The sequence below is a fragment of the Xyrauchen texanus genome, chromosome 25, assembly GCF_025860055.1.
Source record: "Xyrauchen texanus isolate HMW12.3.18 chromosome 25, RBS_HiC_50CHRs, whole genome shotgun sequence".
Lineage (NCBI taxonomy): Eukaryota > Metazoa > Chordata > Actinopteri > Cypriniformes > Catostomidae > Xyrauchen > Xyrauchen texanus.
Genome location: NC_068300.1, coordinates 12,746,274 through 12,774,227, shown reverse-complemented (window position 1 = coordinate 12,774,227; position 27,954 = coordinate 12,746,274). Strand labels below are relative to the sequence as shown.

The 27,954-nt window shown below is 37.7% G+C and overlaps 1 protein-coding gene across 1 annotated transcript in view; it reads left to right on the top strand.

Annotated features, from left to right (window-relative positions):
* Window positions 1–27,954, top strand: part of LOC127619093 (plexin-A1-like) — a 245,080-nt gene that overhangs the window by 24,856 nt on the left and 192,270 nt on the right. Inside the window, exon 2 of the mRNA XM_052091844.1 lies at window positions 11,936–13,326. Coding sequence (XP_051947804.1) covers window positions 12,136–13,326 — 1,191 coding nt within the window. The 5' untranslated portion in view covers window positions 11,936–12,135. The remainder of the gene's footprint in view (window positions 1–11,935; window positions 13,327–27,954) is intronic.

Genomic DNA, 27,954 nt, shown 5'->3' with positions numbered 1-27,954 from the left:
CTATGTCAGTTCCCTTTCTCCCTTCCCTGCGCGAGGCACATCCCCAGAAATGACATCCCCAAACTAAAATAATTGTAGTTACTGAACAATTTGCTCTACATGCACAATTTAGACATATTTAAAAAGAAGACACTTTGGAGTTTATTACCCAAATGTAAAAGTTGAAAAAACTTACACAGACAAACATTTATAGAATTTAAAGTGTCTTGAAGATAATTTGTACTGCAAGTAACATTGCATTATTTTATGAAAAAATAAATGAAAACAAACCTGGAGGAATCCAGTTAGGTAATTGATTGAAAGCCACAAGTCTCATCAGTTTATATTTCACATTTGAGGAAGATATTATGAAAAATGAGATTTCTGCAATATTTTTCCAAGACTATGTCCAGGTATCAAGAAGCCTCCTTGGATACCTCAAAAAGCAACCTAATGACCAAATGTTATGAAGGGTACTGCAAGCTATTTTAGTCATCATATACACTGTTCCATGCTTTTTCAATTATAAAATAATCCACACAGCTGTTGCATGGGAAAGAATGGAAAGATAATTAGCACCGCATGTCAAGTAAATAATTCTGTATAGTTTTTATGTGGCTGGCCATTCAATCAACAATCAAACTGATGGGCAGTCGTTTAGACAGCATTCATAAATCAACAATCAAACTGATGGGCAGTCGTTTAGACAGCATTCATACTAAAGGTCGTCCATACAATCAAACTGATGGGCAGTCGCTTAGACACGTATAATGTGTGCATGTTACATAGCAACTCACCGATGTAAAATTGGACCATCTTTTCCGTCCTCAAGCATATCACCCTCGACGCTGTCTTCACTCTCCTCAATTTCGTCATCGCTGCTTCGAGTGATCGCAAATAAAACATCTTCAGCAGAAAAAACTTCTTTTGACGATCCATTTGATGAGATAATCCGTCCAGTAAGTAAGACGCGAAAACAGATGTTGACTGGGGAACCGTCTTTTTACTATGGCTTGTTTGTTGTCAAATGACGGGGTGTGGTCACAGCCTACGCCGCAGGTTAGCTCCTCAATAGAGAGTGGCTGATTCAAATAAATAAAAAACATCTTGTTCAGCGAGGAATTTAGACTTCCGGTATCGTTGGAATCGTGCACTGCTTGGCTACATTTTCTATCAGTCATATAATTTCAATTCTTTCATTGGCTTTCGTTGTAAAGACAAAATAATAGGATCAGCATATCATGACGCCAAAAAACTGACCGCAGTGTTTGGATATTTTGACCTATATATTGCCTATCTTTGTATTTGTGTGTGTGTGTGCGGTCTTAATTTGTTCATTACACTCTAAGCAACACACCCATATAACGCTCGGCTACCGGGAGTCTGTTTTTATGCATAATTTTATTGCATAACCGACAAGTATGATACTTCACCCTGAAGAAACTCGATGTAAACAAAGGAATAACCATCGATGTTACAACGTTATTGTTTCTTTGGACTAAAAATGCTCTATGGGATGTTATTCAGTGGACCCTCACCTTTCCATTCAATCTGGAACTTTTAGCAGTGGATGCGTGTGTGGCTCGTTATTACGACACTACTGGTATGTACTCCGCTTTTGATTACGTGTGTTTTGATCTGTACTGCTTACATAAATGCAAGAAATACATTCGTTATAAGCTTTTCAGCGAAAAACAGAGCTCTATCATCGATGCTTGAGGCTTACACCTTTAAAATGATATATAGTTTGCCAAGATTAATGATGTTCTTTCACGTTAAATCTATTCATAAACATTAAACTTGTGGGGGAAAAAAACTCTTCCGTGCGCTGGCGCTCTGGCAAAGGTTAACAGGTTAAATGTTCAGCATCGATTGATGAGATGAAAAGAACATCGGAGATCGGTGTCGGATGTTAAAATCCTGATTGAAGCATCCCTAATATTCAAGATGACTGTTTCAAAAACTAATGTTGATGATTAGTGGGCTGAGATCCTATCACAAAATGGACAAAACAGGTACACGGTGGATGTACATTTTAATATGAAGAAGAATTTGTTTCACTGTTTATATATTTATTTGTTTGTGGTTGAACTGAATAAAGGTCTCAGTTTGGTTCTTTTTAAGAGGGCTCAATTATGAAAACTGCGATTATTACCATCATAATCGCAGTTCAAATCGCAATCATAATATTTTTCTAAATAATCGCAATATGACTTTTTGTCCAAATCGTGCAGCCCTAGATCTGATATCTTCGTTTGTGTTCAGCAGAAGAAAGAAAGCCATACACATCTGGGATGGCATAAGGGTGAGTAAATGATGAGAGAATTATCAATTTTGGGTGAACTATCCCTTTAAGGTGTGCCTCTAGCCCTGTTGTACCCTACTTTTCAGGGAATTAACCTGCGAATAGCTTCCTGTGACTGTATATTAAGCTTAAATGTAAGAAAGGAATTTAACATTTGAAAAAATACACACATCACCTTAAAGTGTAAGCGGAATTAGAACTGGAATCGTTTATTTCCGTACGATTCCCTTTCCTATGGGTTTACATGAGACCACTGCTATTAGCTTATAGGTTTGAGGGTAAATAGTGCTGATTTAAATGTGTTCTTTCCTCTCCATTTCTTTCTTCCTCCATGAGCATATTTCATCAGCAGCTTGCACGCTTAATGAGGAATTTCATTTCTATTAAAGATGCAAATGTAGCCTTTAAAGGAGATTGAGATGCAGGGCTGAAGCTAGCATTCATACGGCTTTATCTCGCTGCTCTGTTCATTAGCTGAGTGTAATTGTGTTAGCACAAAAGCGTTCGTCAGGAACATGTATCTGACTAGAAAGGTCAAACAGATGACACAGTGGAAGTGCAAGCGCACACACGCACACACACACACACACACACACACACACACACACACACACACACACACACACACACACACACACACACACACATCAGATCACACTTGGTTTCTTCTCAGGATTGACTTCATGACTTTATCACTTGATAAGTCTTGTAATATTGAAAGTGCTTGAGTGAGATTTATTTGTAAGTCTGTGTGGGTGGGTGGAATGTAATAAGTGAAATTCGCAAAACTTAGCATAGCTCAGCACATAAGCCCATGTACCCATACATGCACCCAGCTTATGGATATGCAGTACTGTATGTTTTGAAAATTATTGTTAGAGTTGTAGGTTTTTAAGTTGACAGTAAAGGCCTATTCACACCAAGTCTGAATTGTCAGTGCAAATGTTTGTTGTTTTGAATAGAAACAATAGATTCCTATGACACTATTCACACCTGGTCTAACAAGTTGTCCGCCAATAACCCACATTTTTTTCTTTTTATGGAGATCTGATCTTTTCTTTATTTAATTTATTTGGACTATGATAAAAACTGACTGACCAATAAGAGTAGCTTTTTAGAGTCGCTGCTGCTGCGCAATCGAGCGCGTTGGTGGCACTAATCAAATGGTGAACCAATGTGCTGTGCCCTGTTAATCATCTCATGCACAAAAACTACAATTCGATGCAAATATGCAGAAAATAAGTAATATAGATGATGTAAACACATTCCTCCTTTTTAGAATATTCATGTAATGTGTTGATACTTCATAGTATCTAATATACCTGTTTTTTTGTCTTAATGTTTAATATGTGTATCACTGTACCTGTTATATTATCCTGGCATTATAAATAGCAGTGAGGTTTTGTAATTCGTTTTGACTAAGCTCGTTGTAAAATATCACATAGAAACACTGTTTACATGCAATACTTTACTACAAATGTAGCACAGAAATTGCAGAACCATACAGCTATTTTGATTGCAAGGATAATATAACACAATCATTTCTGTAACTGTTTTCTTTTGCTTATCATGCACAAGAAACACTGAATTCAATACAAACATGCAATAATTAAATAAAATGGCTGTCCTCCGACATTCCCCATCCAACCTGATAGAGCTTGAGAGGATCTGCAAAGAAAAATGGCCGAAAATACCCAAACCCAGGCATGCAAAGCTTGTCGCATCATACCCAAAAAGACTTGAGACTGTAATCGCTGCCAAAGGTGCTTCAACTAAGTCCTGAGTTAAGGGTGTGAATACTAATATCAATGTGATATTTCAGTTGAGGTCTGAATACTTTCTGAATTATCCCGCATGTATTTATATCACTGTACCCTGTGTTATATTATCCAGTCATTACAGAAATGGTAAATGGTCTGCACTTATATAGCACCTATTTTAACCTTAGCGGTTACCAAAGCACTTTACACTGTGTCCCATTCACCCAATCACTCTCTCACACACACACACACACACACACACACACACACACGCAATGACAGCAGAGCTGCCTTGCAAGGTGCTAGCCTGCCATTGAGAGCAACTTGGGGTTCAGTGTCTTGGCCAAGGACACTTCAGCATGTGGAGTCGTATGGGCCAGGAATCGAACTGCCAACCCTGCAATTAGTGGCCGACCCACTCTACCACCTGAGCCGTTTGGAGTATACTCGCTGCAAAATACATACATAAATATAAAGACACGGGACCTATGCAACAGCGCTCTTTACTCATCTCACTTGCACAAAAACACTGATTCTATATTCTTCAAAATACTTTAAAAACATGGAAATAACATAATGAATCAATTATGCCACATAAGGTAACTAAATACCTTAACAGCATTAAATCTGTAAATCTCATGCAGTGAACTACTACTGTACAGGAGTGAAATTGTTTTTCATTTCATTTGTTTCTGTCTTGGTGTGAACAGACCTTTCATCGCAGTTTGTTTAGCAAATTTGCCACAATTGGTGTGAACAGGCCTTAACTGTCTTAAAATATATTTTAAACGTGGTTACAAACACTTTGTTTTGGCTGTAGCAGTGTTTCTTTAATGCAGCTGATTTTTGAGACACAACTTCTCTGGGAGGATTTTACCATGCTAACAGTACTGGTAGACTCTTAACAGGCTAAAAGCACTTGCCTCCAAGAAGTATTTTTAAATTATTTAATCTAATCTAATTCACAGTATAATCCTTGCATGACTGAGTATTAGCTTGGAACTTGCTGCAGATAACTGTTGCTGGCTTTGAAATGGCATTGTAAATCTTAATTGTGGAATTTAGGAAAAACACTTATAATTTGCATAAACGTTTATCATAATCAAGTCTATTGCACAACAGATGAGATCTAGCCAGTGGAAGAGGACAAAAAGCAATGAAACTTCTGCGAGGTGCATTAGGAAATAACCGAACGCTTCCCAAGAGGAAGAAAAGTTTTTATTGGTGACTGAACTTCGAGTCAGCAGTGTTTGCATACTTTTATTGGCTCTGTGGGAGCTGTAGCCCAGACACTGAAGTGTAGTAATGGATGTAGATATATTAATACAACCAGAGATGGTGCTAGATTTGTCTGGGTGTTGTTTATGTGTTGTATTGGAAACACTGTGATGTACACATTCCATTTAGCATCAATAATTGTTCATGATTCTATCTATTCCGTGTGTGTTTGTGTATATGTGACCACTAGGGCTGGGCTTATATATATATATATATATATATATATATATATATATATATATATATATATATATATATATATATATATATATATGAAAATCCCATGAGATCAGCTGTTACAGAAATACTCAAACCAGCCCGCTTGGCACCAACAATCATGCCACGGTCTAAATCATATTTTTCCCCCATTCTGATGGTTGGCGTGAACATTAAAGGGATAGTTCACCCACAAATGAACATTCTCTCATCATTTACTCATCCTCATGCCATCCCAGATGTGCATGACTTCCTTTCTTCCGCAGAACACAAATTCATATTTATAGAACAATATTTAAGCTCTTTAGGTCCTTACAATGCAAGTGAATGGGTACCAAAATGTTTTCATTCCAAAAAGCACATTAAGGCAGCATAAAAGTAATCCACAAGACTCTGGTGGTTAAATCCATATCTTCAGAAGTGATATGATAGGTGTGGGTGAGAAACAGAAAAAATATATCAATTTATAATTCCATTTTTGCTAGAAATTATCTAGCATAAATGCATAAGAATGTGAATCACCAAAAACACAAGAAGAATGTGAATGTGGAGATTGACTGAGCAGGGAGGAGAATTTATTGTAAAAATATTCTACAATAGTGATCTTTGTTGCACATAAATTACTGCACAACCCATGAAAACGACACCTCATACTTAAGCAAATTCATACACAGCGCCTCTTTAACATGGAGGTCACATCTCTGAGCATTGTGGGTTTGGAGGAAAGCAGGCCTCAGTGATGGCCACCCATATTGATGTTGCTCACCCACACCTATTATATTGCTTCTGAAGACATTGATTTAACCACTGAAGTTATATGGATTACTTTTATGCTGACCTGTGTGATTTTTGGAGCTTCAAAATATTGGCATACATTTTTAAGTCCAGAATCAGTGTTACACCACATGACCTGAACAAAATGTGTCTTTCAAAATGTTTTCAAAATATTGATATTTAATGAAATGACAAAATAGGATTTTTGCTACGGGTTACCTATATGTTTACACTACATGACTTTGATTTATTGGACCAACGTTTTTTTAAAATGTTAATCATATTTTAAAATGAAAATAGTTTTACTATTGTTTTAATATTAACATTTATAAATTTGCTCTGAAATTTGTTTGAAATGTATTTAGTCCAATCATAGTAATCATTTGGACCAAGCAATCATTGGTCAAAGTATGAATAAAGCGGTTGCTTGTTGTTTAACAGTTGTTTGAGAGCGTATTTGTGTATATGGTTTACTGCAATCATACTGACTATAATGTTTCTTACATTAATTTTAGCATCATTGAAGTATGTGTTAATCTGCCATTACTAGCTGCCTTTTAGTGTCCTGTGAGTTTGCGTAAGACTGGTCACAGTTGCATTGTCAGGGGTGGGATTAACATGACTGCATCCATCCAAAGTGCTTCAGCTGCAACATTTACAGCCATATGAAAGTGTCTGTGATTAGGCTTGATGGTTTTCCCCTTGGAGTGTCTTGTCTTAGTGTCTTGTCTTCCTCTGTAGCTCACAATTTATGCCCATTGTAACCTAATGAGCTCAGATTCCTTCTACTCTGATTTAAGATTAGTCTGCATTGCAGTAGTCTCAGTACATACAAGTAAACAACTAATCTCGGAACAGATCTTGCAATATGAAAGACTACGATTTTCACTTGCACTGGGCATTGTATTTGAAATTAGTGTTGTTCATTATTACTACTACTCATACTTTGTTTGGGATTTCAACAAAACCTTTACAGTATGTATTAAACATTGACTGTATGATACATAAAATCATATGGCTTATTGAGGAGAGATTAGCAATTACTTTTCTAAGCGATCATACTTACAATTTTGCGGATGATAAATCAGGCGAAAAAACACAAATACAAACATTGTAGGAATTTTTCAATATCATCTGGTGCCTAGAACAGAGACCTGGGGTTATATATATATATATATTTCTTTTTTGATTGATTGATGGGATTGGCTTGGCAACTAACCACAACACCCTAGAATCGTTGCCAGCAACATTTTCATGGACAAGTACGACTTTTGTAAATGGCCATAGCAACCTGCAATCTGCCTCAATTTAGGGCTTTAAACTCTACAGCACACTCTCTTGTGCTGAGGGTGGGTATTGTTTGGGTTTGACTAATGGCTGTGCTGTGGGGAGGGCCCGGTGTCTGCAGGAGTACAGCACACTGAGGAGGTGATTGTGCAGAGGGCCTGTTGCACTGTGCATATGCCAAAATCCGAGCACACTGCCCTCCATTTATAGCGTCACTCCTTAACGTGTAACCCACTGACACCGTGACAGCTGCCCCCTCCCTCCCCATCGCCGTCCCCTAAACAACCACCACAACATCACACAGCGACCTCAACAAAAGCCCAATATTAACAGGTGCATCTCTGCTAACATGCAACAAACCAATGAAATCCCAATGGACAAAATCAAGTCCTGATCTGAAATGCCAATTCCCCTCTTTAACTAGACTGGTTATGTTTTGGACACTCCAAAATTTGTATTTGGACTACGCTAAAGAAATGCAGAAACTGCAGCCCTTTAAATCAGGGATTTTCCCACTTTTTTCGATGCCAAGGACCAGGGACCTAGCAAGGAATTCTGGGCCCCATGAGTGTACATTGGCCTGGGCCGCTTTCATATTAAAAAATACAGTTTAAAATTTGTTGTGGGCCCCCCTGGACCTGTGGACCCCTAGAATTGTTACAATCTTTCATCACATTAGCTATGGCCCTTGCCAAGGGTCCCCAAATATGATGACCCCCTTCCCAAAATATAAATCATCTGTACGTTTTCATGTATAAAGACCAATTTATACTGTGTGAGAAAAATAGTAAGCATGATGTTATCAATATCTCCATTGGGTTTTATATTGTCATTGTACTGAATTCAAAATAAATGATTAAAAGATGATCTGAAAATTATTTACTTTTGTATATTTTCTTTTTTTAACCCAATATTATTTTAATGTTTGATGTGTAAAGCTGAAGAAACCAATTTTCAATTCAAGTCTATTGAATGCAGAATGAAACGGTAATACTGTAAAATTCGGTATAGGTTAACTTTTTTCCCTTTACATTAAATTTACATAAAAGTTTCCACAGACCCCCCCAGCACCCTCTTGATATGATCCTTGCCGTCAGCTCTATTTCACCTCTTCTCTATGGCATTATTATGTTATTTGCATGGCGAGTGTTATTTTGGCCTGCTGCGTCTCTTTAAATCGCCAAGCGATTTACATTTACATTTATGCATTTGGCAGACGCTTTTATCCAAAGCAACTTACAGTGCATTTATTACAGGAACAATCCCCCCGGGAGCAACCTGGAGTTAAGTGCCTTGCTCAAGGACACAATGGTGGTGGCTGTGGGGATCGAACCAGTGACCTTCTGATTAACAGTTATATGCTTTAGCCCACTACGCCACCACTACTCAATGATTTAGCATCGTACCATTCACACTGAGGATTAGCCAACACTACAGAAACAAATATGCACTGTTAAATCATAATTTAAATCATCTCAATGTGATGAGATGTCATTTCAAGACTTTGTCGAATTTTGACAACAGCCTTGCTTAGCATAATAATGAGGATGAGGAGGTTCCCCCTATACTATGTAAAGTGTTTTGAGTGCTTACAAAAGTGCTATATAAATGTAAGGAATTATTATTATCATGATTAACAGTGGTTATTTGTTATTTTTGAATGAATTTTATAACCTTAATCTAACCTCTTTTAATACATAAGTTGTTTTTACTGTGGATTTACATTTATAATAGAAATCATGTTTGAATGCTTTATAGTAGTTATGACAGGTATTTTTTGTAGAGAGAAGAAAGATGAAAAGAAGGGAATAAAAAATAAACAATAAAAAAGGAGAAAAAGGAAATGTTGAAGGAAAGAATGAAGGATAGATAAATAATAAGAAAGAAAAAACAATAAAGGAAAGAAGGAAATAATGAAAGAAGGAAAAAAGAAAAAAGGAAGGGCAGAAATTGAGAAAGAATGAATTAAAGAAGAAAATAAAGAAGGAAATCTTGAGAGAAGGAAAGCAAAAGATGGAAAGAAGGAAATTAGAAGGAAGAATGGAATGCAGAAAATAATGAAAGAAGGAAGGAAAAAAGAAGGACATAATGAAGGAAAGGAAGGACATAATGGAAAAAGAAAGAAGGAAAAGAAAGAAAGAAAGAAAGAAAGAAAGAAAGAAAGAAAGAAAGAAAGAAAGAAAGGGGAAAAAAGAAGTGGGGATCTGTGTTTGTTTGTTTGTTTGTGGATTAAGGCCCCCATGTATTTATGCATGTGCGTCTGCTCTGCAATAAAAAGTCTGTCTGTAATAAAAAGCAGATCCTGCAGAGTCTCTCTGGGTGGTTTAGTTGTGGCTATCACTGAGGCCTGCTTTCCTCCTACCCCACAATGCTCAGAGATGTGACCTCCATGTTAAAGAGGCGCTTTGTATACATTTTCATGGGTTGTGTGGTAATTTAGGTGCCACAAGCAATAAATCACTGTGGATGCCTTGGTCCCGTAAGCCATTTTCCAAGCCAGGCAGGTTTTGCTGTCCTGAAGGTTCCATGCAACTCCCATACCTCCTCTAATTGATTCATTCAATTTCACCTTTATCCTTGGTGTGGACCTATGCATTCAGATGTTTGAAGCAAGTGGGTGGGACCTCATAATTGCTCTATCCCACGAAAGTAGCATTGCTGTTCAGTATTGGGAATTGCAGCACACTTATTTTGCTGTAGTATCAATTTCTTTTAATTGCTTCTTTTTTTTTGAGGTAAGAGTAACAGTAAGTGGCCCCTTGAATGTGCATTTAAAACAACTTCTGCTTTCTCATTAGCATACATTTGTCCCAGATAAGTCAAAACTCTTGACAGATTTGCTTTTATAATGCTGTTATGGATCAGGTTCAGCATGGCTCAAAATGTAATTTGAAGTATGTTGTGGAGGTCTTTTAGTTAGTTTCTTGATCATTTATAGACAGTTTTTGTATGTTTCTTTGTAGCAGGAAATTGCTTTGACTGTGCTCCATTATCACTGAGCCAAAAAAATAAAAATAATAATAATAATAATATCAGAGTGCTTACTGTGAGTCAGTTTAGCTGAGAAGAGCTCAGCTGTTATGATCAATTTTGAGGAGGGAAATTTGGGCCCCAATCAACATTGCACAGCAAATATGATGATTGATACGGTATAAGCCCCAAATAGCTGAAAATATGAAATCATTTTTGTTTTCTGTTACCCCTTTTCCAACTCATGGTTTCTACATAACTTGCCTACAATCAAGCATGCCACATCACTAACTCCTAGATTTGAGAACATATTTTAAGTATCTTTATGCTATAACAAACTGCCTTTGGTGTGCCATTCAGAAGTTATTTATATATGCTCAACTGGTAGAGAGTGGCACTAGCAATGCAAGGTTGTGAATTCAATTCCAAGAGATAGCCTACCCATATGTTTGGTGTGTGTGTGCAGCCTATGTATTTTTCTCCAGTATGTATGCGTATCTGCTCTCTTACGTATTTGTTTCGTAGTCTTACTCATGACAGTCAGCCCACAGTGTGGCTCAGCATTGAGCTGTGAATGAGACCCAGATGCGATCTCCTTGCTCAATAGTCTTGTGAAGTGAGATAAATGTCATCTGAGATACAATGATGCTTCTGTTTTGAACACTGGAGAAGGTCAGATCAACAGTCTCTGCTGCTGACTTAATGAGCGGCCTGAGATTGCCCTTGTTTAACTGGCTTTGCACAGAGGGTATCACTGGACACCCAAGGCTCCTCTTCATCGTCCATGATCACATGAATGTCATTAGACATTCAATTAGAAAGAATTTGATGGATCGTCTCTTCTTCTGCTGCCCTGTGGTAGATTCAAGCGGGCATGTGATAGGTACTGTGGTATTTTAAAACCCGATTGCTTTCCTGCAGTTCAAGGAAAGTGCTTTTGTTTTATGCAGGGTCAACTTAAATGGATTCTCCGTGCAAGCATGAGGAAATGCGAACGTTTATTGCTGATGTTTACCAATGCACCTCAAGGTGAATTGGTAAACTAGTCTACACTGTTATTGTGTCACTCACTCATTCCTTACTTCCTCTACTACCTCAGTCTCACTCTTACTCTTTCGTTTTTGTGCTAGCTGAGTTGGCACTGACTGCGTGAAATATTTAAGGGCACAGCATCTCTATCAGACGAGATCTTTAAATGTTGTATAGGATTCCACCCAATTCTTCAATATAAGATATTTATGTTTATGTATTATGAGTTGTTTTTCTCTTTGGCAGCCAGAACTCTTAAAAACCCAGTCGAATCAATACACAATGTTCTATTCTGTTTTTCGTCAACACTCATGATATTTTTTTCTCACCCTTGCAGGGCTAGCAGCCATGGAGCTGCAGATGATGGTGTAGACGACAGCTCCTTGCCAAGAGAGAGAGAGAGCCGAGAGGATACTGGGTCAATAAACCGCTCTCCTCATCACAGACTAACAGACGCTGTCCAGGTTGTTTCCTGGCCTCGGATCAGAAAGGTGAAGATAACCTGGCCTACTGCTTCCTCTTCAAAAGATATAAAAAATGCTGCCAAATGGGAGGAGGCCCCTTCCCGCCTCTCTTTGCGAGGCCTTCCTCCTCCTCCTCTTCTTCCTCTCTATCCTTCCTCATCATGGGGGGCTTGAGGTCAACCTCTCTTCCTTCCGAACCTTCACCCCACCAGAGGCAGGGCTTACGCACCTGGTCGTCCATAACAAAACAGGTGAAGTCTATGTCGGTGCTGTCAATTGGATCTACAAGTTTTCTAGCAACCTGACCAAGCTTCGAAGCCATGTCACAGGTCCTGTGGTGGATAATGAAAAATGTTACCCACCACCTGGCGTTCAGTCTTGTCCTCACGAGCTGTCACAGACTAGCAACGTCAACAAGTTGTTGCTGCTGGATTCAGGGCAGAATAGACTCATTGCATGCGGAAGCACCTCCCAGGGCATATGCCAGTTCCTTCGATTGGATGACCTCTTCAAACTGGGTGAGCCACATCACCGCAAAGAGCACTACCTTTCGAGCGTGTCCGAGGCAGGCACTATGTCAGGTGTAGTTATTAGTGGAACCCAAGGTGAAGACAGTGGTAAATTATTTGTAGGTACGCCCATTGAGGGCAAATCAGAGTACTTCCCAACTCTCTCCAGTCGTAAGCTGATGGCCAATGAGGAGAACGCTGATATGTTCAGCTTTGTCTACCAGGATGAGTTTGTCTCTTCGCAGCTCAAGATTCCATCAGACACGCTTTCAAAGTTCCCTACTTTTGACATCTACTACGTGTACGGCTTCAGCAGCGAGCAGTTCATCTACTATCTAACCCTCCAACTGGACACCCAACTTACCTCGCCGGATGCCAGCGGTGAACAGTTCTTCACCTCCAAGATTGTCCGCCTCTGTGTGGATGACCCCAAGTTTTACTCCTACGTGGAGTTTCCCATTGGCTGTACCAAGGATGGGGTGGAATACAGACTGGTACAAGATGCCTATCTCAGTCGGCCTGGTGTCAAGCTAGCAAGATCGTTGGGTATCTCTGAACAAGAGGAGGTGCTGTTCACCATTTTTGCTCAGGGCCAAAAGAACCGGGCTAAGCCACCGAAAGAATCAGCCCTTTGTCTTTTCACACTGCGTAAAATCAAGGAAAAGATTAAGGAAAGGATCCAATCCTGCTACCGTGGCGAGGGCAAACTGTCCCTACCCTGGCTCCTCAACAAGGAATTGAACTGCATCAACTCGGTAGGTTTGACCTTGCATTTTATAATTGTTTTTATTATTAAAAAGCAAGATGCGAAGTGTTTTGTTGATTATAGTCAGGATATGCAAATTAATAATTGCTCATACCTCACGTCTTATTATAGCTGGATGTAGAAGCAATCAATCAAGTAACAACTAGAATGCATGTTATTTCTAGATCATTGGTGCATTACAGGTGTGAATGACATGTTTATATGCTTGGAAGCAGGCCCCCAGAAGCTAGCCTCTGTTTAACAGGGAAACCTCCACTCCCCAGTTGGATTAACTGGCCACATCTTTTGCCCAGTCCCTGGGATTAATGGCCTGTCACTGTATTGCCTCATATGTGTCTTTTCTCAAGTGACAATTTATTTAAAATCTTAACGTTGTCATATCTTTGTCGACCAAGTTTTCGTGGGACCTTTGTTCTAGTGTCAGAACAATGTGGATAGCCACAGAGAAGCTAGCGTGCTGACACATTTCTTATTTTTTAATTGACAGCACTCTCAGCTGTGTTCTCCTCTTAGGCCCTCATTGGAAATAGCCAAGCCGGCAGTTTTACACTGAACACAATGCTCTAACACAGAATGACGGGATTATTCCCAGAGAACAGCCCGAATACTCCTCCTATTATAAGTGCAGCATGCTCTTGGGTGATTCGACTATGCCATACAAGAGAAAATACATTCTGGCTGATGGAGCGAGTCAGATATGGAGGATTGGGAGAGTAATAAAAGAACATAAGAATGGAACTGGTGATTAAAAAAGAAAGGAAGATGAAAGGATGGTGGCAGATAAGAATCGAGATAGCATGCAGAAAGTATGCCGACTTTTCTTTTCATGTTGTATTATGATATATTATGATAAAGTATTAGTGATGCCGTTATCGTCTCACAATTCCTGTGCCATGACATCTCATTTGGAGTATTTTGTCACAACACTGGTGCGTTATGAATTATTATGTTTCACCGCCAACCTTTATTAAATGCCCCAAATGAGAAAATGGAATATTCGCTTCAGTTTATAACAGCAATATTTGACCCTATCAAACATTCTGCAGCAAATAAATCAAAGCTCTAAAATTCATACTAGGCAGTAAGGCTCATTTTTCCAATTTATCATATGTTAGACTGTTATCACTATCAGAATACATATCACATAGGAGAGATCAACTTATACAATATCTAGCTCTCATAAGCATTTTGTGACTCTATTTAACTTGAATTTTACATTTTCTTTTCAAGAATATTTAGGTAATCTTAAAGATGCACTACATATTTTTAACAACATAGTTTTTTTTACCTAAAGAAATTAATATTATTTTTGACAAATATGTTTCAAATAATGTACAGTACACACTCATGAAATTAATGCTTATTTTATTTGACTTGAGGTATGTCGCCCTGTCATTGTGGCTACCTAGATGAGATCACATGATCAGGAAGAAATTAGACAGTCTCTTGCAATTTATTTGTTAATAAACTGAAACTTCAGATGATGCTTATACTCAAGTCTAATTTTAGACGATAATACTTGCAATAGATGCCCTTTGTAGCAATGTTAAGAATGCAACACGCACTTGCGCATGAATTGTGTTCTGACAGATTTTAGCAGACAATTAGGGTGCAAACAAACAGGCTTACGTAACTGAAGTGTTTGCAATCGTATACTAGGCATGATGAGTCTTTTTACATGTTTCGGAAAACAACGATATGTAAATTCAAACTTGCGTGGCTAGAAATGTTTGTTCACATACTTTGCATACAATATGATTGAGGCCTTACACGGTCTTCAACAGTCTTCAGCATAATCTAGTCAAAACCATTGCCTTTACAGTGCATTGTGGTTAGTGTCAACCATATGCTTATGTCCTCATACAGAACTTGATAGCAGAAGCAGCCACAGTGGTAGACTCCGTCGTCGAATAACTGACATTGGTATTAACGATAATAACTGCTGCCATTATTATAGCAGGCCTGGAGCAATCTGCCTTGGTAATGATGGTGGCACGGCTGACTGAATTGGATGAAAAGATAACGCTCCTTGCCGGTGGAGGGTCCTCCACCGGCAAGGAGCTTCCAGCTTATGAATAATTCACCCTCACTTACCTTGTGTTATTCATTTATACCCATCACAATCAGCGCATGATCAAAAATCCCTCCGCCTCCACGCTCTGCTTACAAGCAATTAATGTTGTTTTCCAATCACAAAGCACACTATCATAATTCAGAATGCTTCAGGGGAGATGCACGCAGAGACAGACGGAAAGTCGAATAGAGTGAGAAATAGGAGTAAAGATGCGGGCAGTTGGACAGACTGGATTTGTCTCTGATAGACAGACAGTTTAACTGCTTTTGACGTCTTTCTTCTTGCCCACCTGTCTTGTTGCTCATGGTAAAGCTATGCATATATGTAAATGAGACTCTGTACATGATGGTGCTTGATTACCATCTGTGACAGTGTGTTGCAATCCATCAAGGACATGTCAGCAGTGCCAAATAATAATTACATACACGTTTTTCTATGGCACACCTTACAGCTGTCAATGGGGCTTGGTGCTCTGTTTTACATTGTAATCCTTTTCACTGGCCTTCTATTAGACACTTTTCAAAAATGTTTGTTTGTACACACCAATGGTAGCTTTAAGGAATAGTTCACCTGAAAAAGGAAATTTCTGTTGTTATTTGCCTACCCTCATGCTGTTTCAGATCCAAATATTGCTTCTTTTTTGCCGTGGGGCCAGAATGCACTGGTTGCATTTTCCAGGTCATTACATTAAATGGGAATTGGAGTGATCAAGCTTCAAAAGGGACACAAAAGCACCAAATATATACAGTATATACAGTATATACAGGTGCTGGTCATATAATTAGAATATCATCAAAAAGTTGATTTATTTCAGTAATTCCATTCAAAAAGTGAAACTTGGATATTATATTCATTCATTACACACAGACTGATATTTAAAATGTTTATTTCATTTAATTGTGATGATTAAAACTGACAACTAATAAAAATCCCAAATTCAGTATCTCCGAAAATTAGAATATTACTTAAGACCAATACAAAAAAAGGATTTTTAGAAATGTTGACCAACTGAAAAGTATGAACATGAAAAGAATGAGCATGTACAGCACTCAATACTTAGTTGGGGCTCCTTTTGCCTGAATTACTGCAGCAATGTGGCGTGACATGGAGTCGATCAGTCTGTGGCACTGCTCGGGTGTTATGAGAGCCCAGGTTCCTCTGATAGTGGCCTTCAGCTCTTCTGCATTGTTGGGTCTGGCGTATCGCATCTTCCTCTTCACAATACCCCATAGATTTTCTATAGGGTTAAGGTCAGGCGAGTTTGCTGGCCAATTAAGAACAGGGATACCATGGTCCTTAAACCAGGTACTGGTAGCTTTGGCAATGTGTGCAGGTGCCAAGTCCTGTTGGAAAATGAAATCTGCATCTCCATAAAGTTGGTCAGCAGCAGGAAGCATGAAGTGCTCTAAAACTTCCTGGTAGACGGCTGCGTTGATCTTGGACCTCAGAAAACACAGTGGACCAACACCAACAGATGACATGGCACCCCAAACCATCACTGACTGTGGAAACTTTACACTGGACTTCAAGCAACGTGGATTCTGTGCCTCTCCTCTCTTCCTCCAGACTCTGGGACCTTGATTTACAAAGGAAATTCAAAATTTACTTTCATCAGAGAACGTAACTTTGGACCACTCCAGTCCTTTTTGTCTTTAGCCCAGGCGAGACGCTTCTGACGCTGTGTCTTGTTCAAGAGTGGCTTGACACAAGGAATGCGACAGCTGAAACCCATGTCTTGCATACATCTGTTCTTGAAGCACTGACTCCAGCTGCAGTCCACTCTATGTGAATCTCCCCCACATTTTTGAATGGGTTTTGTTTCACAATCCTCTCCAGGGTGCGGTTATCCCTATTGCTTGTACACTTTTTTCTACTACATCTTTTCCTTCCCTTCGCCTCTCTATTAATGTGCTTAGACACAGAGCTCTGTGAACAGCCAGCCTCTTTAGCAATGACCTTTTGTGTCTTGCCCTCCTTGTGCAAGGTGTCAATGGTCGTCTTTTGGACAGCTGTCAAGTCAGCAGTCTTCCCCATGATTGTGTAGCCTACAGAACTAGACTGAGAGACCATTTAAAGGCCTTTGCAGGTGTTTTGTGTTAATTAGCTGATTAGAGTGTGGCACCCGGTGTCTTCAATATTGAACCTTTTCACAATATTCTAATTTTCTGAGATACTGATTTGGGGGTTTTTCATTAGTTGTCAGTTATAATCATAAAAATTAAAAGGAATGAACACTTGAAATATATCAGTCTGTGTGGAATGAATGTATACATTATCCAAGTTTCACTTTTTGAATGGAATTACTGAAACAAATCAACTTTTTGATGATATTCTAATTATATGACCAGCACCTGTATACTTCAAATGGTCATACTACTCATGCGCTGCATTCAAAGCTTTCTGAAGCCTTACAAAAGCTTTGTTAGGGAAACCCATTGAAATTGAACTTGAGAATCTGGTCCATCCCCTTAGTAAGTGAATCATTCAGATCTGATTCATTTAAAAGATCCTACTCAAAATAACACCATGATTACAAGCAATTGATAACATCGTTTTTGTTTTTGGGTAACTATTCCTTTTAAACATTCAATACAGCAATATGTTCTTGCTACGTTTTGAGGCACCATGCATTTGAGATCAGAATTTGGAAGCTACTTTAAACTTTAAGACCTGACAGAATACGCACTTTGCTGCCAATTAGCCATTTTTGATGTTGAAGTGAATCTCTTTCAAATATATTCAAACCTTTTTTCATTTACAGGATATAGGGTTAATTCTATGTAATGGTATCTATTTTCATGTAGCATGTGCGCCAGCCTCTCCTCAAACTTTTCAAAATGTATGACTGCCATAACAACAGGAACTTTTAAAAAGTTACAGGTCACCTTCCATGCCATATGCAAGCTGGGTTCCAACGATCTGAATTGTGCCCATAAAAAATGAAATGGAAAAAACAAAACAATCAAATTAGCATTGCTAATGAGCCTTTCAGTGTTCTTGGGTGATATTAAGGAGCACAACAACAGCACAGCAACACAACAACAATACGCATTGACACATTCGTACACATTCCTTAAAGCACGAAATGCGAATCGCTCTTTCAGGTAAACATTGCACAATGCATTAATGTTGAGCGGCTCTGTTTCCTCCATTTTCAAATTTTAGCTGATTTTGTGTATGCCACTGAGACAATTGATTATTTAACTGATGAATGAAAATACATCAGGACCAGCTCCTCAACCTTGGCTCTTTTGCATAATTGCGTTTATCGCTTATCTCTGTAGATCACTTGGCTGGTGATTTTGATTGCCAGCAGTTTTCCTTCTAGTGTCGAGTTTCCCCTTTTTTTCAGCAGACTGATGGCTGAAAGATTTTCTGTCTTGTCTTTTAATTTCAGTTCCTATTGAAAACATCCATAATGAAAGACTTTGTGATTAAATCATGACATTGAATATCATTTGCTTGCTGTTAGTATTCATTTGAGTTCTTCTGACTCCCCAAGGAGCTGCTCAAGTTAATGATAGAACAAGTCCATGTGGGAGCTCTTCATGGACAGGAAAAAAAAGATATTGTACTGGATTACACTTTAATGGCTTCCCATCTGTGCATCCTTCCCTAGAGTATTGATCAGTGATGACTGGATATTCAAAATCATATAGATGAAACTATATCCACCCCAACAACAGCCTTTGGCCTAATCGTTTTTCCATAATATTATTTATTGTGATTTGGAGCACAGGTTTGAGAGTAAGGAACCCCTCCAGATATATAACCATAAAGAAAGGGAACAAAGAAAGTAAATGGACCATAACTATCCATTCATAAGGTATGGGTTGGGTTGGGCGATCAAATATTCATGCTATATTTCCGATAATTGTTTATGCTGCTTATTTGGCCTGTTATGATAAAGAGCAGTTTATGTTAGAATACGTTTTCGATCCGTCTTGTGTCTTGCAAGAATGAGTGTAACATGGATGGTTTATTAGTGGCTATTATTTAAACTATAAGTTTGATTATTTTCCATGAAGGAATTCATACCGGCATTGAAAAAATAAAAAATAGTCATGCCAAAGATCTTTTTAATATTGACACTTCCTTTTTGAAAAGAAATAAAGAAATACTGGTAAAACCTTTAACTAAACTGGTAAATCTCTCTTTTAAAAATGGAGAGTTTCCAAGTGTTTGGAAACAATCTAGGGTTATACCTATATATAAATCTGGGAAGGTTGATCTAGCATGCAATTATAGACCAGTCAGCATCTTACCCATTTTTTCTAAGGTGTTGGAAAAGATTGTAGCCAATCAGCTAATGTCTTTTTTACAGTTCAATGACATACTGCATCCTCTGCAATTTGGATTCCGGCCACAATACTCGACAGAAACGGCCAATTGCTATTTTATTAAACAACTTAAACTAGCAATTGACAAAGGTCAAATAGTGGGAGTTTTTATGGACGTAAAAAAAGCCTTTGACGCACTTAATCATGATGTACTTTTACAGAAATTATCTCAGCTGAATTTTGAAAAAAGAACTCTACAGTGGTTTAAGACATATTTGGAACATAGACAACAATGTGTAATAATTAATAATGAAAAGTCACCCTTTGCAATGCTGAAAACGGGGGTTCCCCAGGGATCAATTCTTGGGCCTCTGCTTTTCACATTGTACATTAATGATTTACCAAATGTATGTCCGAGCGCAGGTTTCCAAATGTATGCAGATGATGCAGTTGTTTTTGTGAGTGGCAAAAGTGTTGAGGCAATTACAGAACAGTTACAGCAACATATTAATTCTGTGTCAATATGGTTTCAAAACTCAGGACTATCCCTTAATCTGAGTAAAACAGTGTCAGTTTGTTTTGCTTCCAGATTACACCCCATGGAAGAACTGCATCTGACAATTAATGGTCAAAGAATTGCCCAGGTTAAAGAAGTAAAATATCTGGGATTAATCCTGGACTCCCATTTATCATTTGAAAGTCATGTAAAAAAATCACTAGAACAACTAGGGTAAACTTGTATAGTTTCAGAGTCATACGGGACTGTTTAACATTTCATGCGGCAAATACATTTATGCACACAATGATTTTTTCTCACCTAAGTTATTGTATAACCTCCTGGTCACAGGCAACAGACACAACAGTCAGGCCCCTAAGATTGATTTACAACAGAGCTTTAAAAATATTGGATAAAAAACTGTTAGAACACACCATTGTGGAGTATTGCAGAGGTTGAACTTTTTAAATTTTGAAAATTTTATTAAATTTAGTAACTTGAAATTAATGTATAATTGTTTGCATAAACAAGCCCCTGAAGTTTTTAGGCGTCACATAGTCCCACTTCGATCAGTGGGCTCCATTACACGAGGGGCTGCTAATGGAAATGTGAAAGTGCCCGTTAGAAAAAGACCTTTGGCCAGTCGGCTTTTACTGTACAAAGTGCTAAGCTCTGGAACTCCTTGCCCGCCGAGCTGAAACAGGACTTAGATCTGGGGGCTTTTAAAAATGAATTAAAGCGTTTTTTAAAAAGAGATCAAGTATGCAATCATTTATAGTTTGCGCTCAAATGCACATTTCTTTATGCAGTGTCAGAATTTAGTAATGCTCTTGTAAATGTAAATGTATTCTTTTTTTACTTTCTGTATGTATTGTTATGTGGAAAACCCATCTGGGGACGGACATTGCAAATTAGCCTTGGCTATAAATGTTGTAGTGTGGTGCATGTTGATTGTTCCCACTTGTCCCTATCAAATAAATAATAAAAAAAAATAATAAAAAAAAACAATTAATCAGTTTTATTAGCATAATGATTTATTTTTCATGTATTAAAATGTTTTTGTAAAAATACATGTGGGTAATCATTACTGTTAATTGCTACATATTGTTACATTGCTTCATATAAAAGAAAGCGGTTTAAATATCTTCGTTGTTTACATTTATGGAAAAAAAACAATGTGGGAATTTAAAAAATATTTTCTGGCTGTTTATATGTTTATAATAATTTCTGTATATATTTCTGGCTGTTTGGTCATGCTAGTTCCTTTTGACTGAAGCCATTTCAAAGCATATACATAAATATCGAGACGTACCTGAATATCGAATATCATCAAAAAGCTGAAACATATCAAGGTATAATTTTTGCCCAGTCTTCATGAAAACATGGTGAATGTCCTTGCAGTTCTGCAGAAATTATGCAAAGCTGCATATCCCAGTCCATTGTACCCTTAACATAAGCTAGGCTATTCAGATCAAATAAAGCCTTGAGAGAGGCCAATAAAGTGCAGACAACAGTATGAGCTCTCTGTGATGGTAATTTTAAATCAATAAGTCAGCCAGTTAACTGGGTGGTAAGAAATATGAAAAACGTTTTCTCCTGTGGTGGTGGGCAATGGGATGAATCCAGAGAACATCAGCTATTTCATATTCCACAAAAGGCTTAAAAACAACCGCATACATAAGCTTGGATAGGCAGTTATACCTTCTGTGCACAAAAGAGTGACATAACTTTAACCAGAATCAATTTCTACGCTGGTCCATGCTGGTTTTGGGCTGGTTGGCTGATTAGCCACTAGGCATGTGTAAAACTACATATTTTCATGAATCACTGGTTGACTAATCAGTCTTAGAAGCCCGGTATACTGCAGTTAGGCTGGTTTCAGGTTCAAAGAACCCCAATCTGATTTGTTTCTTAGAATCTGATTTCATGTAAATAACATGACTGTGGTGACATTTTTGCACGAGGCTGCATACACATATCACGGCATATAATTTTTTGGTGCTTATATGACACTTTCGACTTACATGTCAACTCTCACGTGCTTTTCAGGACTCTTACCCCAGTCCTTTGAATCACAAGTGCAACGCTCTTTCAGTTGAGCCACTGCACAATTAGAATGTTCTAGAACAAGCAACAAAATGTAGTTGGTTATGTAATGCAAACATTAAAAGGTATCGCCTTGAAGTCATGCACTACAGTAAAAGTGTTTTGATGTCATAAGATTGTGATGTGCATTGTGTGATGAATATGCATTTATGATGTTTATGAGCTGTTAATCTGCACTTTTACTCTTGATTTGAGTAAAGGAAATAAAAGTCATTGTTGTTTTAGCATCTCTAGTGTCGATTTTACCAGAGCCATGTAAAAATTATTTAGCAAAATTGTTGGTATAGTAATGTGTTTCTGTTATTTTCAGGTTAATGTGCTTCAGATAAGATTAAACATTAGCAAATGTTGAGGGATTACCGTAATTTTGTTAGCACACTAGGATAATAGACAAACTAGTCAACTACATATTGACTGGTCGGACTACTTGTTGACTAGTTTACCATCATTACTCATCTCTTTCAACCAACACAATGTTTCCAGTGAAGTTAAATGATTATACAAGGCTGGACATCACAGTTAACAGTGATTTAGCCAATTAAAACATGTTCATAGTTTAGCATCTTTGTTTGACCCAGAACATCAGAATTGTTGGGGTTAGGGTTAAGGCCAGTCTTAGAGCTGGTGTCGGGGAGTAATAGGCATGAACAACATGCCTATAGGGTAGGGACTATATTTGTTTGACTGAAAGGTTGTTACAGGACCAACAAAAGAGATTAATCCATTAACATACTGTCATACTTGGCAACATCACAGTCAATAGTCTTTTCAGCAAGGTCTGAGAATCACAAACCCTCTTGATATTGTGCAGGAACTGCACCGCCATAATCTTGTGATTTCTACAGATGAAAACATACTTCATCATTATAAATTATGGCCAGCCACTTTTGGTTAGCAAATTTTAGAGTATAACTAGCATGACCTGGAAAGAAAGATAGTGAACCACTTTTGAAAGGACAAAGCTATTTCTCATGCCTGGCACCTCAGCCCAAACTGGGAAGCCAAAGGGAATCTCATTACACACTGAAGAGGTCACAATGGATTTTAGAAGTTTGTTTTCCCCATAGCTAACTGTTGTCCAAGATGTTTCTAGCAGGTTTTCTAACTGGAGTTCATTTGTAATGAGAGGGTGTATGATTAGATGATGGAGCATTGTTGGACAGTGAGGTCAGAGGTTCCAGGAAAATATAAAATGTTTTGGATGCATAATGAGAGTTGGATGTCCTTTTTGGTGCTGTCACAATCTTGAAGGGCTTTTAGTGGGTGGATCCAGTGCAGCTAGTATAACCGAGAAAAAAACATGCTAATGGAAAACAACAGTTACAGCTCCAAATTCCAAAATGACTCTGCGTTTTGTTCAAGTGAGTGGGAGACAGTTAATTTATAATGGCTTAAATATTTGCGCTGTAAAGGCTTTGTTGATTGTGTGTTTGAATAGACTTTATTTTTGAGTCAAGTTCTGTCATCTGTTTTCGTTCATTGATAGCCCTGATATACATTTTGGAGACATTTGCTGGTAACCATCATTTCAGTAGTTTGCAGTTAATGTTATCCTATTAAGGATAGTGTAAACAAGTGTGGCTCGCTGTCTGGGGTGAAGGGCTCGAGGCTTGAGAATTGACACAAGCTCGAATACCCTCCGGACTTGATTAGTATTGATGGAATAGATAGGAGAGTATGGGGAGATGGTGGGATGCTGGAAACTCTCATTGCTACGTAATGGTAAACAGATGTTTATATACTCTTACTCTGGCTGTGTGATTGGCCTGATTAAATGAACTTGCCTCTCCCGAACCTTGTTAATAAAACTACATACAGTACATTTAGCAAATGAGCCTGTAGATGTGATTTGATTCTTTCATTGATATTTTTCATGACTCTCACAAAACTTTTGTTTTACTTTTTTTTTGCTTCCATTTTACCACCAAAGAAAGTGTGGCTGTCCTGCTAGAACTGGTCCATATGCAACCATCACGATGAATGATAGCCGCTAGGTGGTCTGAGCATAGTTTGCTTTTTATGGTCAGCATTTTGAGCACTGTAAGCGAAACATGCTTTAGGTTCACATTCATAAAACTTAAACAAGTTACTATAGAAATCAAATCAAAGGGATGAAAATCAAGTCTCACTGAAATGGACTTCCTTGCACTGTCGCATAATGAAGTTTTAGCGCTCTGAAAACTGCACCGTAGAATGGTTTTATGCTGAAGAGCCCGTTAAAAGTACGTTTTTTTTCTCTCTCGTAAATGTAAATGAATGTAAATGTTAACATCATACTGTTTGTCGACAGGACACGCAAAACATGAGCTCATTGATGTCATAAAATATCAGTCTGCTTTTTTATTCCAATCGTTACTCCTGGTCGGAGGCTTCCGCAAACATTTATTTCATACGTAGGGTTACGTCCTACCTAAGTTTAATGGTGCAATATTTAGTAGTGCATAAATTGTGACTTAGTGCCCATTTACGCCACAACTAGGCTAAGTTGTAACATACGTATAGCTGGTGCAACCGGGCCCAGGACAGCTGCGGCAGGACATCGGATTCCTGATGCATGTATATGTGTTAATGTTTGCCAAAGTTGTTTACTTACTGTAATGCTTGGATATGTTTTATTGTAGGATTGTTGAAGCTTATATTGGTTGTCACACATTAATGAATCAAACATTACTCATGTGTTTTTAAAGATTGCGATGTGTGTAGTTGGCGACGCTTTCAGTTGAAGTTACTGTATTTTATAACATGGCTGCAGTTTCTAGATTCCCTAACTGTGTGTGTTGCCACTGTTTTCTTATTTCATTTACCACATTTGCAGAAATGAAAGTTGTTGTCACTTTCAGTTGTTGTCACTTGCTCTTTTAGCAGATAGTCTGTTTAAACAGTGGACAATTCAAAATTGAATCTTAAAACCACTAAAGGTACAGAATAGTTCCCAATGAATGTATGCTCGTATTAAACTGTTTATAATGTACCGATTTCATAGCACACTAATGTACATATGAATTTGTAGCATGTAACCTACATCCTTTTATTATAACTTTATTATTTTTATTATAACTTTACATCCAAAGAAATGATTAAAGAAACAGTTTATTATTTTAATTGTTATATAGTATATTTCTGCATATTATTTTCATGTTGAATATAGTATGTTATACACCTTGCATATACAGTGCATTTTATTGCCATCAGCCCGTCAAACAGCAAGCTGAACATTTTGATAGTCTGATCAAGGCTTTTTAGTATAATGCTGTTAAAAACCCTTATGCAGTTTGTTACTTGGAAGCTTGCAGACGCCCCATGCTGTCTTGGAGTGCCGTTTCCACACTTGCTCCTTGAACAGGTGTCAAACGACAAACCCATATTCTCTCAAAGTTATTTTGTCGTTATGGCCTTGTTGTGGAGGAGAACTGGCTCAGCGGGGCCTCTACGGCTGCCATAGAGCCACTGAATGGAAACTAATGAAATCGCTCATTGCTTGCTCATATACTGAAACACACACACACACACACATACACAACAGAGAAGTAGCAGCACATATCTCATTACTCTGTTGCTGCATGAGAATGCCTTGTGAACACACATTTTTTTCCAGCAGGAAATGCAGCTATGCAGCTTGCAACTCTGGGGAGAAAGTATGCATCTGTGCTGTAATTGGATTAGTGTTTATGGGATGCTTAGTTTTAGATTATGTAGATTATAATCTGATGCTTTTGCTGAAACAACAATGTTAAAAGCCTCTGATAGGCTTCATGAGCTTATAGATCAGACTGCTGAGAACTATGGCACATACGCAAATTATGCATCTTTCAAATGTGTACAAGTTACTACATGGAATACATTTCAGTTAGTGTAATAGCTTCTTATTCAGTAATAGGCATTATTTATGTTTTAATATTTAAGTATCTTCTCATTTTCCCCATGCACTTATAAATGTTCATGTCTTAAAATATTATATACATTTAAAATTTTATAAATGGAGATGGAGAGAAATGGAGCCTGTGTCTTGAGCAATAAATGTAATAAATATATCATAAATTAAAGGCAGTAAAACAAATACTACCATGATGCATTTAATATTTTGCTATTTACCTATAATATATATATATATATATATATATATATATATATATATATATATATATATATATATATATATATATATATATATATATTTTATAGGTTTTATTAAATTTAACATATGATATGGCCTTTAGAAAAAAGTGTCCTTAGATGTTTTAACAATATATGACATTTCACACTATTTGACAGTTTCTGGTTTAGCCTAGAAATAAAGTGACAAAACATTAGGACGAAATACAAAACATTCAATTATCACATACTTTTCTTGGTAGGTAGACATTTTTCATGTCTTGTTATTTGTATTGTGTCATTTAGCAGATGCTTTCTGGTCATGTAGCAGATGCTTTCTTTTGTTCTTGATGTTTTTTTTTAATGCTTAAATGTTAACAACCCTTAGACAAACTGAGATAACTCACACACACACACACACACACACACACACACACACACACACACACACACACACACACACACACACACACACACACACGTTAATTTACCTATAATTATGAGGACTTTCCATAGACATTATCATTTTTATACTGTACACACTTTATATTCTATCCCCTAACCCTCACAGAAAACTTTCTGCATTTTTACATGTCAATAAAACATCGTTTAATATGATTTTTAAGATATTTAAATTATGGGGACACTAGAAATGTCCTCATAAACCACATTTATAGCTTAATACCCTTGTAATTACCAGTTTATAACCTAAAAAAAATATCCTCGTAAACCACATAAACATGCCCACACACAAACACACATACACATTTGTTGGTGTGGTTATCCTTATGAGGACTCTTCATAAATTCTGTCTTCTAACCCTACCCCTAAACCTAACCCTCACAAAAAACGTTCTGAAACGTTTTTTAAGCGACAATAGAAATGTCCTTATAAACCATATTTATAGCATAATATCCTTGTAATTACCTGTTTGTAATCTAAAAAATATGTCCTCTTAAACCACCCAATCATCCAGGCCCCCCCAAACACATTGCCTCACTCACAGTGTGACTCACCATGTGTGTTTCAGCACAGCTTTAGGTTCACTGAAATCTTTAGGGGGAACGATCAGGCAGGAAGTGGCTCAGTAATGTTGAGAAATTGGCCTACATTGCATTTCCTACCTAGCACATGAAGACTAAGAGCAGCTGCTTTCAGTGGAAGCTCTGAAAGGCCTGAAGTCTGAGCGTGCCAAACATACGTGTGATCTGCGGTACAAGGATGCAAATCATGCAGCCTCAACAGGTTGTTTCTGATGAGAGACAGTGCAGATTTTGGGACGCTGTGCCAAACTCTTTGTTCCGTTATCCTAATCTGAACCGTATGTGGTGGAGTAGAGCTCACTGCTCTCAGATCAGCACAAAACAGGGATGTTCCACAAAATATACTGATAAACTGGGTAAATCTCATGAAGAACGTGTCAGGGTCATATTTTACCACAAAATCAGCAAGACAAAAAAGTGATATTGTAAATAACTACATAAAACTACTAAAATGTATTATTTTAGATTTTAGTGCACTTTTCAGTTATCCACACAGTTGTTCAGTTTGATTACTTAGTAATTCTGG